At 49.4% G+C, this 16,278-nt stretch overlaps 4 protein-coding genes across 4 annotated transcripts; all 4 read right to left on the reverse strand.

Moving 5' to 3' along the window:
* Positions 1-2,441: 2,441 nt before the first annotated feature.
* Positions 2,442-3,630, reverse strand: BO85DRAFT_461366 (uncharacterized protein; the record flags this gene model as incomplete). The annotated part of the gene is made up of 4 exons (XM_025661780.1): positions 2,442-2,804; positions 2,939-3,091; positions 3,148-3,305; positions 3,357-3,630. The coding sequence occupies 4 exons, from the start codon at positions 3,628-3,630 to the stop codon at positions 2,442-2,444; spliced, it is 948 nt and encodes a 315-aa protein (XP_025513117.1).
* Positions 3,631-4,308: 678 nt separating this feature from the next.
* BO85DRAFT_377170 (uncharacterized protein) lies at positions 4,309-5,118 on the reverse strand (the record flags this gene model as incomplete). The annotated part of the gene is made up of 1 exon (XM_025656252.1): positions 4,309-5,118. The coding sequence occupies one exon, from the start codon at positions 5,116-5,118 to the stop codon at positions 4,309-4,311; it is 810 nt and encodes a 269-aa protein (XP_025513118.1).
* Positions 5,119-5,859: 741 nt separating this feature from the next.
* Positions 5,860-9,924, reverse strand: BO85DRAFT_425716 (putative importin beta-4 subunit). Its single transcript, XM_025658090.1, has 3 exons — positions 9,611-9,924; positions 7,218-9,546; positions 5,860-7,004 (listed from the first exon to the last, which is right to left on the reverse strand). Exons 1-3 carry the CDS (start codon positions 9,654-9,656, stop codon positions 6,092-6,094), a joined length of 3,288 nt encoding a protein of 1,095 aa, XP_025513119.1. The 5' UTR covers positions 9,657-9,924; the 3' UTR covers positions 5,860-6,091.
* Positions 9,925-10,437: 513 nt separating this feature from the next.
* On the reverse strand, positions 10,438-14,880 carry ncr1 (sphingolipid transporter NCR1). Its single transcript, XM_025660612.1, has 3 exons — positions 14,341-14,880; positions 10,824-14,277; positions 10,438-10,763 (listed from the first exon to the last, which is right to left on the reverse strand). The coding sequence occupies exons 1-3, from the start codon at positions 14,614-14,616 to the stop codon at positions 10,660-10,662; spliced, it is 3,834 nt and encodes a 1,277-aa protein (XP_025513120.1). The 5' UTR covers positions 14,617-14,880; the 3' UTR covers positions 10,438-10,659.
* Between the last annotated feature and the right edge of the window lie 1,398 nt (positions 14,881-16,278).

Consider the following 16,278-nt stretch of genomic DNA (forward strand, 5'->3'; position numbering starts at 1 on the left):
GTATGCTTGGAATAGTGTTCTATTCCAGATTCTGGACCATGTAAAATTGTGACATTTTAGTAAATACTAGTATAACTAGTATTTACTTTCCCCCCTAATCCCAGGGAGCACAGTATTCTCAGGTGTACTGTCTGATGAGTTCAGAACCAACAAATCCTAATGCTGAAGCTGTAAGCCTTCCGCTTCGGGTCTAATTTTGGCAGAACCATTGTACCCGGCTAATCTCATTAGCTGATATATCCCTTGAGGGCTTTATCAAAGCCGTAACCGCGGAATCGAATGCATCGATAAGTGCATTACTGATTTTCGAAGCTGTCTAGCTGTCACCCGTCCATCTGGAAGAAATGGCCGAGGAACCATTTGTTTTGCTATACTGTATATAGTGCTATACTCCAAAGGAGTACTGTTTCGGAAGATGATACATAGGCCTTTCTCTGTGTAAGCTGCATATTTGGCTCAGGATAGACGTTTTGCAACCGAAGGCAGAGCAAAGTGCGACACCAAATCCTGCAATGCAATGCTTATACTGAGAAAGGCGTTTTCTGTACCTGAAAAGTGTAGTACAACACCCCACTTGGTCTTTCCAAGGCGCTTAGAAGTGGGTGAAATCTTCACCGGGCCACCAGTATCAGAGAAAAGTATTTAGCCTTATATCGATAAGGGCGCTGGTCTATCATGACCTATTACACGACCCAGTCGAGACTTTGTCAGGTCGTGTAGGGTTTCTAGCGCGCATAGCCCCTAATACATATCAGATTGATTTTAGATCATCTGGCCAAATCGGGTCACTCACAAGCTTAGCTTGAGAGTTGTATTTCCTATAAGTGAGAGACAAGGGAGCTGCAGGGGCTTTGGTATCTTTATTTCCTGATTGCTTGATGTATTTCGGTGCTCGGTAGAGTGTGAGAGCTGGGTGGTTATTCAAGCAGCTCTGTACGCGTCAGAGCAGTAGATAGCGGTCAGTTTGTGATTATGAACCTTCTCTTGCACTCGAAGACGGCTAACTGAAGTCGATAGACAGTTTTGGGTGCTCTAGTAGGAGCACCATCCCATTCCACAAATAGTAGTCTTTGAATTTGGGTCATGGCCACAATCTTCACGGAGAACGATCTCGAAGCGGCTGTATAAAAAGCGGCTGTATAAAATTTAATGGACCGGGATTGGCTGTCCGACAGCAACTGGGACGTCGGGATCATCAGAAGCGAGGACACAGTCTTGAACTTGACGTTCGTATGAGAGTGACGGCCGTCCCCTAACATGACATTGAAACGCCCTGCGCTGTGGCAGTGAACATCTGCATGACCTAGTCAATTTGGCACGCGCGATAGAGGGTAACAGAGACGGCTATGTACCTGGCTAGATTCAAGATGAGCAAATATTCTTCTTTTTCCCTTCTTCCTTTACCTAGTGTGGTATCGAGTGCCTCCTGCTCAATTGTTTGGAATAAGAACGTGCTAATTTCCCTTTGTATATGTTGGCTGTAGTTTTCATCTCCATATGATATTTTCAATTCTTTTTGGTAAGGTTCATATCTCACAGGATTCATGTGGAGATTCAAAGAAATATGATATAACTTATGATGATGGTTGTATAGAAGATATGGTATGAAAGGAGGCCTGTAGCTGTCCGACAGGTTGTAGGAAAGAAATTGGTTGCTCCGCGAGGGAAAGTGGTGGCAATTTATACGAAGGGCTGGTAATAGGACGGTGAATCAGGTAATCAACATTGGAGACCCTGTGAAGGTACATCATGCTCAAGGAAGAGGCATAGATTGAAGGGGGCAATATTCAACGATTGTAGAGTGATAGAGGCGATAAGTGAAATCCGCAGTGAAGGTTTGAGATATTCATTGTAACAAGTGCTTAGGCTGCTGACATCTGGAGGGAATTAGCAGCTGGTTATGCCAAATCCATTATTCATCTCTCTTTAATTAACGTGACGGATACAAAGGAGGAGACTTATTTGTCAAGCATTTGCTTGTCTAAATAGTTTCCTTAGCTGTAGCGAACTGGAAGGACTTTATAGGGTTTATGCGGCTACGTCTCTCATAATCTGGACGGCAAAGTCCGTTTACGTGACGGATATCTCCTGGTTTACGTGGTGGATGCGGTATTTGCCGGTAGATATTGTCATCAGAACGTCTTCCAGCAAGAGGAATCTACCCTTTCTACTGTCCAGCATATTGTCTGGATGATAGAATATACTTATGAGAGAATTTAGATACGGTAGACATCCACCTGGCTAGAGTTTGCAGGGAAAATATTATGTGCGGTCTGCTGATGAAGCTAGGAATATTCGTTCTGTTTCTGGTTATACTGTGGAGGTAGATAGTTCCTACTTTTGCTTCTAGTAGTCAGCAACAATAATGTGATGGGCTAGTTGGGATGACTACCTATTCTTTCCCGCAGAGTCTCGCCCCCTAAGTCTTCCACTTGTGCATCTCAGAAATCTTCCTCGCTATTCCAAAATGAGCCCTCATTCGACGAGAAATCGGGATAAAGCTCTTCGTCTGTGGCGTAGGTGGCACCACTGAGGGCAAGAACTCGATCTAGGACCCACTGCATGTCTAGCAACTCCATGGATGGAAGGGGGTGACTGTTAGGGTCGTTTGTTTTGAAGGTAAGAATGTCTCCAGAGCATAGTTTCTTATCTGTGGCAATATTAAACAGCATGGTTTCTTTTCCATCAACGGTTGTTCCGGAGAGCTTGCGAGACATACGACTGGGGACTTCGGTTGCGGGAATTCTCGAACGGTAGTTATAAACCGGGAGCCAGTAGAATTGCACCTCAAGTGATCTCCGATCCTCACTCAAGGACAGCGGTTTCAAGGCAAAGCGTGCTTTTTCCATAGTTTATGGGCCATATCCGTTATGCACAAGAGGTTCGAGCAGGCCTCTGTGGCTTCTGGGCCTGCAGCCTAATTCATCCATGCCGTGACCCTCTCTTGGCTCCAGAATCGGTGCAGAGGAAACCAAAAGTTCTGGAGTACTTGAGACTCCATTCTTCCAAGACCGTTGGGGAGTATATGTGCGATTTCGACCGGATCACGGCAACCGGTGACCACGCAAGTGGCATTATCTCGCTCAGTGCACTTGCTGAAGTTAGCGGAGAACTGACCTGGTCGTATCGAATATGAAGTTGACTTACTAGTCTATTGGCTAAATGAGTGGCTGCTTCTTCTTCAGGACTGGGACTCTCTTCTGTGTTCAAAGTCAACCGACGCTTCTTGATCGGAGGCCCCTCGGTATCTGATTCTTCGTCTTCATAGGCCTTCTCCAGTTCTTCTTTGGGCCGTGAAACCGCCCCTGATATTGTATTAGCCTAAGTCTGTTTGCATTGTATCAGACCCCACTTACAGGCATCAATTACTTGTGTTTTATCCTCACTCTTCGAGAGACTGCGGTGCACCATAAAACCGTGCGGTGAATTCAATCCACAGGATGACACGAGACTTTCTAAGTTCGAGAGATCCGCAAACCACAAACACGCCCAGGTGATTGAATCAAGCTTGGTAAGCTTTGCAGCACATACCAGCTGTGCGATCAGGCCATGCCGCTTTGGTTCACGAAGCTCGCCCGCGGGGCTTGGAATAGCTGCTTTACGTCGATTGGAGTTGTCTGCAGAGGCCATTGTAGCCGTCTCGGCTTGGTCAGAAGTAAGATAGGTGCCCTTCCAGGATGACAGGACAATCTGAACCGATATCCGAAGAAGAGAATCAAGGGACGGATATAGTTCTGTAGATAATGCTGCGGACAGCAGAGACAACTGAGACTATGACGAAGGACTTGGCTCCGAATCTTCTTACAGAGCAGATAAAAGATAACTGCGAAATGAGAGGTCGGATAGAGGCGAACGATTGTGCGCTAGAGGGAAGTATTCTCTAGGCAGTCGACAGTCACGATGATGTGATTATGAGTGTACATTGTACCCGGTAGGACAAGTAATGAGCCACTAATAGTGACGTCGTGACTTCAGCGTGATGAAGGACGGGCTAGACAAATAGGCGCCATTTATCTTTCTTGTTCACAATAAGAGACCCGACTCGACTTGGATAATTTAGGTCCCTCCCTGCCTGTATACAGCGGTAGTAATGGTAGTATCTACTTCGACTGAGAAAGAAGGTACAAGCATCCCAAAACCACCGAACCCGTAATCTGTCTAGATATCTATATGAAGATAAAGCACATCGACCAACCCGAGTTGCATCTGCAAGATCAAAATGGTTGGAAGATCGACAAAGATACAGATGTTCAGATACCCAAAAAAAATAACGCCAAAGGACACCCAACAACCCTACCAAAGCAAAGCCTAATCAACATCCCCCACAAACCTGAATACCAGCCCCTTAATAACCTCTCCAACATCCACTATACAAATATCGCACCTCACCACCTCATAGCAATCCGTCTCATAATACCTCAGCATCTCCTCATCCTCCTCAGATCCCACCTCATACGCCCACTCCTCTACCCTCGCCGACGCATCTCCATCAACCAAAGCCTTATACTTGCCCCCTCCCCAGGTCCTCAAAATACCTCCCTTGACCACTGCCTTCTGATACGTCGGGCTCTCATCCAACCCCAGACTTTCAGTTAGAGTCTCTGGCACAGCCAGATTCCCATAAAAGAAATACCACACGGGGTACTCGCCCTGCTTCGGAAGAAACACCTCATCGGCATCGGTAGCTCGGTTCTGCGGAAGAATAGGGTCGATCTCACTACCCAGACAAGGTGCGATGCTATTTGCAGAGAGATCTTTAGGGGAGAGATTGATTCGGACAAATGTTGCGGAGAAGGCGCTGCCTGCGAGAGCTGAAAGAATATTGAGCTTCATGGCGCCGGTGATGAGGCAGAAGTTGGCAGTGGAGGTTTCGCCTACTCCTTCTCTAAGGATGGGGATTGTGGGAGACTTGGATAGCACTTGGACTTGAGATGGAGTGCTTAGAGGTCCTTCGAGCTTAACGAGGAAGGTTGAGTTCTTGTCCCTAGGGTGCAGGGTGGTGAGGGGATGGGATGTGTGGTTGTAGTACTGGTTATTCGAGGCAGTTTCGAGGATGATGCCGTTGTCTTCGTTGTTAAGTGTAACAGCTAGTATCTCGAGCTTGGCTAGGAGGTCCATTGTTGGATATTTTATATTTGTGGGGTTTTGAGGGTCCTGGAAGGATTGTATGGGTGGGAATGATATAAAACTAGTAGACATTCTTCTTGCCTTCTAGGGGCACAACTAATAGGAAGTGTTAAGTGACGGTGGGAATAGTTGCGTTGAAAAGGAAAGTATTTGATCAGTTGACTTACACTATCATCCATAGCTGGAGTAGCTATATAACATCTCTACATAATAATATGGCTTCAAGTGTAAGCGATATGTGGAAATGACGTCGACAGGATCGGGTAGGTCATGCGAAAGGCGTCATGAATACCTAGACAAGCCCTGGACTGAATGTATCGTTCTCCATTGTAAGCAGTGGTTGGGCTACGTTATAAAGTTAAGGTACATCAACAATGAGGAAAAAGAATTGTGAGATACATGTGGCCAACTCCCCGTTACCACTAATATATATCTAAGTAGTACTACTAGATAATTCCAAGAAAGAGGAACCAGAAGGCTTATACTAACGATCGTTTACATCAGGATGGGAAGAAAAGCAGTGGGCCATAAAATTGAATTTCATGTTGATCTCCAAGAAATAAGTTGAGGTCAAGTTATGAACACAAGAACATCAACCAGCATCATGGAGCATGAGACATGGCACATGATTCCCATAGAGTAGACTCAAAACATGCCACCGACAGGGGGGTAGTTCAATTGATTACCGACATTACAGGACACATTACGAAAAAGATAGTACAAAGGCAACATGAACATACGAATCGGAATTCGATTTAACTCATAAAATATATACACCACTTTTGTTCATAATTCATAGCATGTCCAGCCATATTCTATAAGTTGTGGGTTCATCGCTCATTGGCTCCCCAGGGGTATCTTCTAACGTCGTCCATAAGAGTCCTCGTAGAGAGACCCGATCTATCCATTAAGTAGTATTTGGTCATCAAGCTGTCGTCATCCATCCTTTATTTTTTCATTGCCTTTACAGCTGGTCAGCCCAAGGGGCAGCACCAGGCTGCACCTGGTTAAGCCACTTGACAAGCTCAACGAGCTCGGCCCGACGCTCCTCCTCCAGCTGGTCCTCATCGCTGAGAACAGCCTGGAAGATGGGAACGAGCTGAGGAGTGAGCTCACGGACAGTGGGGTCCTCCCACTTGTAAAGCTGGCAGATCATGTGGTACAGGGGATCATTCTCCTCGTAGTCGTTCTTGAGGGGAAGGATGGTGAGAAGGACAGGAAGGACATCCTTGATGGGAACGTTCTCGCGGTGGCGGAGGATCATGCGGCTCAGGCAGCCAGTGGCATTGTCCTGAAGACGGGAGACGTTCATATGAAGGCACTGCTCCAGACGAGACAGGATGGTGGGGAACTCCTTGACGATCTGGTCCTTGGCCTCGGAGTGCTCGACGAGACGGCCAACGGCGTAGGCAGCGTTGGAGCGAGTCTGAGTATCCTCATCACCAAGGCGGTGGACAAGGAGCTTCAGGAAGCTAGCGGTGTAGGGGGTGACAGCAGAACCCATGCCGTTGATGCACTCGGCAATGACACCGACAGCAGTGGCGCGCTCAAGAGCCTCGGTGCTGCCGGCATAGCGCATGACGGTCTTCTCGAAGACCTTCCACAGCTCGGCAAAGCTGGCGCCAAGAGCAGCAGCCATACCAGAGACAACATCAAGACCGGTGTCAACAACAACCCAGTCGAATTCAGAAGTCTCCTCACCGGCTTCGAGGGTCTCCTCTTCAGGGCCGAACTCGAGCTGGCAAGGGTGCTTCTTGGTGATGATGTCAGTGATCATGGTGATCACGTTGTGGAGGGTGGTCTCGTTCGAGATCAAGGAAGGACCGCAGTAACGCAGGTTCTCAGCCATGTTGCGGTTGATGTCGGCGACGGTAGCACTAGTTGTCTTTTGGTTAGCTCTTGTAACCATGATGAAATCATACAGCAGAACGAATGTGTAGATAAATATCAGAAGGTTGTGAGTAAACGTGTTTCACATCATGCACGACTTTTGCGTGTCGGAGTGAGCTGGGTAAACGTGGTGATCATCATTTAAGATAGCCCGAGGGCGGGCATGGATAGGCATCGAAGGAAAATTTTGGGATACATACCGATCGTCTTCCTCAGTCCACATCTTGACAGTGGCGGTCATGAGAATCTCACCAAACTTCTGGACCTCCTTGGCAGGCTGGACCTGAAGAGGCAGACCAGGCTGCCACTTGGCCATCTGGCCGCTCTCCTCAGCAATGCAGTACAGCATGGCGTAGGAGCGGTGCAGGGTGCTGATGGTGCTCTTGCGGACACCCTCGTAGGGGTGCTCAGCCAAGGGAAGAACCATCTCAATGGTCTTCTCAAAGTAGGGAAGGTAAGCAGACTTGGTGTGAGTGACAAGATCACCGATCACCTCGACGGCGATTTCCTTCTCCAAGGACAGAGGGGTGGTGGCAGTGATGTCATCCCAAGCGTCCTCATCGTCGACATCAACATCCTCGATATCACCGTCCTCTCCGGTGGGCTCGTCATCATCATCATCGGCATCGGCAACACGGACCTTGCGGCCACCAATGGTCACTTCCTGACCGATGAGATCCTTGGCAGCAGCACCAAGCGAGACATCGAGATCAGTCTCATCCTGCTCGATGCAAGCAAAAAGACCCTTGACGACTCCATCAAGGAAGGGAGAGAAATGCTCAACGTAAACCTTGGACATGGCACCCCAGAAGATGTAGGTGCTCTCCTTGAGACGGGAGTGACCAAGGTGAAGAGCTTCCTCAGTAGCACGCATGAGGGGCTCAACGTAAGGCTGGTAGCGCTCAGGACCGGCAGCAGCGGCCATCTCACCCATGGCGTCAGTGACACTGGCACGAAGGTCGAGTTCTTCCTCGCTGTCCTTGACGGTAGCGAATTCCTGGAGGAGGTGCATGGAGTCATCGAAGAAGGGGAGGAAAGAGTCACCAGCGGAGGAGGCGAGAGATCCCAGAGCTCCAGCAGCCAAGCCCTTGATACGGAAGTCGGGGTGCTTGAACAGGTTGTGAAGGATCGGGACCAGTTCACCCTGGTAAGGGGCAACGTCCTTCTCATCGAGACCATCGACAACAGCGTCAATCGCACTGATACCGGCCTTCATGATGTCAACGGTAGGACCATCCTCCTCACCCTTGTACTCCTGCATGGCGCTGGCCAAGTTCTTGAAGAGGAGGGGCATAAGTCTCTCGTGCTCCTGGCTGAGGTCCTCGGCCAAGTCGTCGGCCAAACGAGCGACGGCGTGCAGAGAGGCCTGGCGAACCTTGGGCTCGGGGTCAGCAAGCAGCTGCAGGACCATAGGGAAGATCTCCTGCATCTGAGTACTGATGAAGTCGGGAGCACCCTCGACACACATGCCCAGAGCCATGATACCAGCGCGGCGGTAGTCGGGGTTGCCGTTGTTGAAGTACTGTCCCAGGGTCTGAAGCAGAGGCACAACAACCTGGCTGGGAGGCAGGCTCTGTGCGAGGATGTCGAGGAGACCAAGAGCAGAACGAGCAGGAGTAATGTCATCATCGGCAGGGGAAGCATCTCCGAGCTCGGTGACGACCTGCAGCGCCGTGCGGGTCAGCTGCTCACCGATGCGCATACCCTGGATCTTGAGCTTGCGGTACTGAACGCACTGCATCAGGAAGCTGATGGCCTGGGTACGGACATCCTCCTCCTGCTCCACGTTGCCGGCCAGCTCATTCATGAAGATAACGAGGTCCTTGAGGTGGACGGTCAACAGAGCGGGGTCACAACCCAGAAGAGTCTGGAAGACCTCGAAACCCTGCATGATGCCGTCATCCTGCTCACGAGTGATAACATCCTTAAGGACAGCAACCATAGAGGGGATCAGGTTCTGGAAAGCCTTCACAGGAGCAACGCTCTCCTCCGAGTCCAGGTACATGGCGAGCTTGCTCAAGGCCATGAGGGTGTTCATGCGCACCTCTTCGCTCTCGGGGTCACTGATGGTCTTGCTGAAAAGCTGGAAGAGCTCATCAAACTTCTCCTCAAAAGCATCGCCGAGAGTCTCCAGGATGGTGAGCAGGATGTAGATGCTCACGGCACGCTCTTCCTTGTTACCGGTGCTAGCGGCCTGGAGCAAGAAGTTGGGAAGATCAGCCCACTCGCCATCGTTCAGGTCGATCTTAGCAATGGCAGAGATGACACGAGCAACCGAGTGGCGGACGAGAGAAGAGCTCTCGCCAACAGCAGCACGCAGAAGCTGTTCACGAATCTGGGGCTTCTGGCTGGCCTGAACGGAAACCCAGTGCTTGACAACCAGCGTCCGACTTTCGACGGCCGCCAGCTGCCTCAGGTTCGGATCCTCATGGCCGGTGGCGATCTGGATGAGGAAAACGAGAGATTCGGGGCTCTTATAGAACTCGCGCTGGAGAACGCCCGTCGCTTCCTTGACATTGCCCTGGGAAGCTGAAGCAAAGAGTCAGCAATGCCTTCTTTGAAAGATAATCAAAAGGCAAGGTGCAATACTCACGGTTCAGGACGATCTGAAGCTGCTGCAAAAAGCGTTGTTGATCCATGTCGGACTGAGCAACTGTACTTTTTCTTTGCAATGTTTTGTTCAAAAAATTAGCCTTGTGCAAGACAAGACCAGCACCTTCTTTTCAGAAGGTCCTAGGATTGAATGAGCTGACTGCACACAAACAGACAGCCCACAGGGTATCAAAAAAACACAAATATAGAACAAGAAAGAGATAAACACAAAGGAAAAGAAAGGTGTGAGAAGAGGAAGAGGGGGAGGAGTGAGAAAAGGAGAGAGAAGAAGGAGAAGAAAAAAAGCGAATGGAGGGGAAGAAAAAGGGAACCGAAAAAAAAATTATGTTCGGGTGGGCTGTTTTACGGAGATACTCATTTTGCCTACTGCGGTTTAGCGGTAATTCTGCCTGGCTCGGGATGCCAATCAGGGGCCGATTCACAGGACTGGTAACATACCATACTGCTCTGACTCGGTGCCCAACTGAGATCGGCCACCGTTTGTATCCACTCAGTCCTTTTTTTGACTTTATTATTGTATTATTGAATTTTTTATCTGTGGCCTGCAACGGTTCAGGAATCATTCACTGCGTGCATATGTAAACCACAACAAGAGTTCGCGTCTGCGTATGCGACGCCGACTCATAATTACCAAAAGGGCGGGACTGCCGCGCCTGCTTTTCTCCGTTACACAGGCGGAACAATAGTAAGTCCGGGTTATTCGGTACAACCCTCAGGATAGATCACGCGTCCCAGCAAGAAGCCCCCCATGATTGTTTATCCGAGTAAGTCCTACGCGTGTGGATGCTACTCCTACTATCCAGTGTACACCGAGTAACCAACTTGCATTGACCTAACTCCGATTTAACCGTGCTAACTCCCGATCATCTTGGTATAACTTTCAAGAATATATAGATGTGGTGTACAGCTTCATTTGACGAATCCCGTTTCAGGTCGCATCCATTGATGATGGTAGAATTAACAACGATTCCGTAAGACGTGATTTCGTGTACTGCTGTATAAGACGGTGCGTTCCGGCGCTACGAGCGTCTAATATTCGTCAGAGTCGTAATCGTCGTCACCCAGCAGGGAACGGTAGCCCCTGGACGCAAGATTCTCTTCAAGGCCGCCATCAGCCCCTGGGTCGGCATATCCTGCGTGGAGATAGTCAGTAAGTGGTCTCAATCTAGAAGAGATTTTTTATGTAAACATACCTTCGCCACCAAAATAGCTGAGTGCTACTGGCAAGAAGATGAGAGCATGGGTGGCAGCAAATAAAATCAAAGCCAGCCACACTCGGAAGTAATAGATCTCAAAAATCTTGCTGCGAGTGAAGGCCAACACGCATACTCCCAGGAGCTTGGTCACCGTGATACCACTAAAGACGCTGCCGCCTACATTGACCAAAGCTGTCCACGCCCGCGCGTCTTTGCCCCGGAATTTGGTCGGCACCTTCTCCATAATAGCACGGGAAGGGAACATGAACGCGCGAGCAATATGTGCGCAGAATTCTACTGCGATGCCCACGCAGATAATCAGATTCACCAGTGAAACTGCGTTAAGCGACACGCCAGCTACGGCCATGGCACCCATAATGTCAACCAGGATCATGACGACGGTCGTAGTGACCACCGCGCCAGTTGCCACGGATCCAAGGATCGTGGAAGTCAATGCAAAGATAATCGCGACAGCGAAGCCCAGTAGTGTACCCGTAAGCCGTATGATGGAGACATATTGGTCGAAGAAGATGTAGGTCTTGGAATATGGGAATACATCGATTCCATGCTCTTTAGAGATGCCATCAGCTATACGACGGGCCGAAATGTACGACTTAATGAAGTCATCTTGCGTCCTCAGGGGGGTGTGTGTGGTCCGGAAATGGCTGGCGTTGGTCATGATGCGCTTCTGATCGATAACAAGGGCATTGCTGTACGGAGCCTTGCCTCCCAGAGGACAGGATGCATCGGTAGGAGATTCGATCCACTTCTCCACGTAGTGAATGAATTCATCTCCTTCAGGCATGCCGTAGAGCGAGATATTCCAGGCGGGTGTCCTGTCTTCGAAACAGATCTCGCCATCCTCTTTGCAGCAATCTTGTTGGGGGTTAAGCCAGTAGAAGAAATCATCGATCCAGCTAGCCGTTGATCCTGAGATATACGAAACATTGGACCGCTTCGACTCCTGTTCGAGTACAAAGGGCAAAGAGAATTCCTCGCATGTTGTAAAACGTCCGCATAGTTGTTGCTGGTGGTGACGTTCAGTGACATTTACGTTGCGTGTCACGAAGTAAACTGGGGGACCACTTCCAAAGTAAGCGTTCAAGTCGTCGAAGTATTGGATGAGATAAGAGTCGCTTGGAAGAGCGATGCGTTGGTCCAGGCCAAGAGCCACCTTTGGAATCAAAGCAAGTCCCGCAGTCAAAAGGCCAAGAAAGGTAATCACGACGATGACTTTGACCCTACGTGCAAGGAGTGAAGATGCATACACCTTGCGTACAAACACCTGCAAAGCGCTTTCGCCCTCCTGGTGATCGAGAAGCTGGTCTTCGGACATGCCGGAATGCGCTTTGCGAACGGTCAGGCACGGAATGCAATCGGCGCGGAGGCTTTCGACGCGTCTCTGGTTCAATGCGAGAACCGAAATGAACATGGTGATTTGTAAGATAGCGTTGATGAAGACTGCACCAGCGGCATAAACGGCAAAATTCCTCACAGCAGGCATTCCTACAAAGACTCCCATGACGAAAGCGACAGTCTCTGTAAGTGAAGATAGGAAGATACTGGGCCCAATTCGGCCCAGAGCACGGGCGATCCTCTCATCAATCTCTTCATCGGGATGACTCACGTTGATCCTTTCGAACTCGTGAACGATCAAGAAAATATTGTCGACACCCACTGCCAGAACGAGGAATGGAATGACCTCGGCAATGATCAGGGTGACCTTTATGCCAGCTGCAGAAAACAGCCCAACCGACGCTGAAACTGACATCAGAACGATGAGGATACCGACGATGCCCAGGGTAAATTTGGACTGGACCAATGCGTTTGCAGGATTGGTAAATAAGGATTTCCACGTAACTGTGACCGAACCCAAAGCCATGGATGCATATAAGAACATGATAATATAGCTGATGACCACGATTTTTGCGTCGGTGTTCGTGGACTTGTTCAACTCTTGCTCAACGCTGATCTCGGTATTGAACGAGACACGTAGTCCACGCTCCTTAGCTTCCTCTTGTACCACTTCCAGGATGCGCCTGAGACTATTTTCCCAGTCAATGGCATTAGCTTCACCTTCTGTCCCCTGCGCGTGGTTGTCCACAACCCATGTTGTGATCAGTGCTTGGGCGTCTAAGACATCTCTTGATTCTCCATAGCCACCCAAGATCATTTCTGGCCTTAGTGGTTGTCCGAAGTCTGGGAGACAGCTCACGTCACCTGGTGAATCCGCGCAATGCTTAAGTCGAGCTTCCCAGGTGTCTGGGTCTAGGTTTGCCACCGATCCTCCAAAGTAGCCCGTCAGAGACTGGATGACACAGGCTTCACCGGTTGGCTTAGTGCAAATGTCATCGAGAATTAACCCTCGGTCAAGAGAGATCATGCGGTGCACACGAGACTCCACATCAAACCACCAACTCAAAGTGTCATAGCTCAGAACGCTCCCATCCCCTGACGATGTGTCATTAACAAGAAACGCTTGTTCTGCCCGGTAGAACGGTCCAAAATTGGCATCAAAGTAGGCCTTTTCTTGTGCCGCTGCTGAAGTTGGACTGACCCAGAGACGGACTGGGTCTGTCTCCACGGCGAATCGGAACCAACCAAGACTCAACAGAACGACCATGACAATACTGGACCCAATGGTAAGGCCCGGAAACCGAGCACAGGCACCACCATTACTGTTGAATACCCTGTCCAGCATAGAGTTCAACTTATACACACCGTTTGGCTGCTCAATATAACCACCTGCGCGAACAATATCACCTTCGTCCTCATCGTCACTGGGAGCGGGATCCTGCAAGAGTCTGACACGTTCGGGTTTCCGGTAGCGGCGTTCTCGGTAGGTGAAGTAGCTGGAGAAAGCGACGATAACCAGTAAGAAGACCGAGTAGATGAGGATGACAGCAAACGACAGACAAGGCAATAGGCCAACATGGCAGTACTTGTCCGTTTCTATGGCAGGTAGCTCTGGACATACATCGGGGCAGTCAACGCAAGAACAGCGGAATGCCTCATCCGCGTCGTTGCACGCCTTCGGTTTGATCGGCAGTGGCTTCATTCCTTCAGGATCAGGGCCAGCAGGCTCGGTCTTGAAGTTAATCTGAAATGGGCTCCCTAAGAGCTTTTTGTCGCCCAGGAACTTCAAAAACTGAGTGTAGTTCTTGGCGCCGCCACCGATGAAGTCGATGGCTTTACCACCTGAAGCGCCATTCTTGACATTCTTGCAGCTGTCATAGAACCCGCTTTGATACTCTTCCGACCAAATGTTATCAATTTCGGTGACAAGTTGTTTTCCGCCCCGGGCCTCGTCGATATCGGTGACGTTGACGAACAAGGACTGGTCTGGGGAGCAGGTGAACGTGCAGAAGATGTTGAAGAAATTATCCTTGCACGCGGGACAGGACGCGATGATACCTTCGGCGAGTTTTAGATTCTTGGAAAGAGCATCGATCTATAGCACGACAAGTCAGCAGGGTCCAATGATCCGAGGATGTGGGGCATCCATGGAGCTTACTTGCTCATCCAGGCAGCAAACAGGACCTTCTTCCCATTTGCTGCCACAGAGGTCTACCAGCTTCTTTCTCACCGCTGCCTCGGGCTCCTGTGCCAGGCCATTATCCGGACAAGGAAGCTCTCCACCGAAAAATGACTTCTTCCCGCAATGGCCTCGGATCGCACAGCGACCAGGTTCATGGATGTTGGTGAAGCCTAAGCTCGGTTCGTCCCGGGCCCACGACTGAGGGAGAACGCCAAGACTTGCGATGAAGGGGATTAAGCGGAGTCCCCGCATGATTGGGGGCGTAGCCGGTCAGAGAAGCAAACGGAACGATCGATTACATTCAACAATGATGGAAATAAGGCGCGAAAGAGTTGAAAGATGAGAATGAATGAGTCGGGGTTGGAGAGGAAAGGAAGTAAATAGAGGAGGCGCAGGTCGGCAGGGAGCTTCCGGGATGACGATAAGCGGCGATGTACGTAAGCGGCGGTGGTTGGCCTCACCTGTCGGGCGCTAACGTCAGGCACTCCCCGCGATCATCCAGGAACTCTGTCAGGGACTGACAAACGGACCAGAATTTACTAGGACATCTGTGGACCTTATACGAGTAGGTTTGATCGGCTGAGCTAATTTACTCATTCTACAATTAATCCGAGCAATTTGCATGATCCCTGACACAGAGTTGTGTGCTTATTTGAACTATACTACTAGTATGATATATTGCCGACTTGATCGGACTTGAGATTGACTCACCAGACCATCAACTAACTACTCGTCATGCGACACTCACCTGACTGAAAGCTCGGTCATACTACTAGAATAAGTCGGATGATGATACGTGGCCAGGTTGACCAAGTTGTCTTCTCTGCTGCCTCTCAGCAAGGGAGGACCGTCCATTTGGCAATGGCTACTAGTTATTAACATAATGACTGTGACATGTCATCACCGTCCCGAAGCTCCGATAAGGTTCGCTTAGGGCACTACTACCTGAAACAGCAGATCAACTAGAACGGCCTAGGCGACTGCGCCCTATCGGCCTGTGTCCATGTTCATACTAGTAGGCTGTTAATCACACTGTCCTGGCCGCATCGCACCTGTGTTGAACATTACTGGATCACGCAACCTTACAACAGAAATACCTAAAAGATGTCCATCTTATCGAGGCCATCGATGGTTTTTGCATTCAGTCACTACCCGAAGCAAGGGCTGACGGCTCGTGCTCTTCCCATCCATTGTCTTGCTCCTGGAGCCTGAAACCGTTAGCCTTGTCTATCCCATAAGAATTGAAACCAGCTTCCCTGCTTCCTACAAACTATTCCGCAGCTAACGGCCACAATATTTCTATTGCTTTCTCAATCTCAACACACCGCTGTAGCCTCAAGCCTAATCACTCATTCTTGGCTGCTCACTCGCGTTTTATTTCTATATGCCTGCAAGAACCCCGAATCACACTCTGGATCGCAGCTGAGATTACATACTAGTACATCACATGGATCTCAAGTATATGTGTTCATGTGTCACGGGGACTGACAACATAAAAACAGGGTTACGGCCTGCACCAATCCCGATTGATGCGTAAGAGAACACTACAAAGGTCTACCATGAGGATCTGCTTCAGCGATGAACATGTATAGAATTTCACGTCTGGAATGCGGTAGGAGACTTGATACCACTTTCAGAATCTGAACAATAACACAAGCTGATGGCTGACATTTTAGCCATTCACAAGTGCCAAATATCCACATTGCAATCATCACTATTCTTAATTGCTTTCCCATAGGCAAACCAGCCCCTGATTCCCATAGAACTGCCTGAAACAGATGATTACATCTATAGACTTGTTTATATGTGTCACATGCAACCAAGGCAATACAAATCTGCACCAATCAGCCTGTCTCAGAGACGCAAGGGAAGTAGTACCCATGACTTACTTGATTGGAAGGGTGATAATTCACA

This window comes from Aspergillus piperis (assembly GCF_003184755.1).
Source record: "Aspergillus piperis CBS 112811 unplaced genomic scaffold BO85scaffold_16, whole genome shotgun sequence".
In the NCBI taxonomy this organism is placed as follows: domain Eukaryota; kingdom Fungi; phylum Ascomycota; class Eurotiomycetes; order Eurotiales; family Aspergillaceae; genus Aspergillus; species Aspergillus piperis.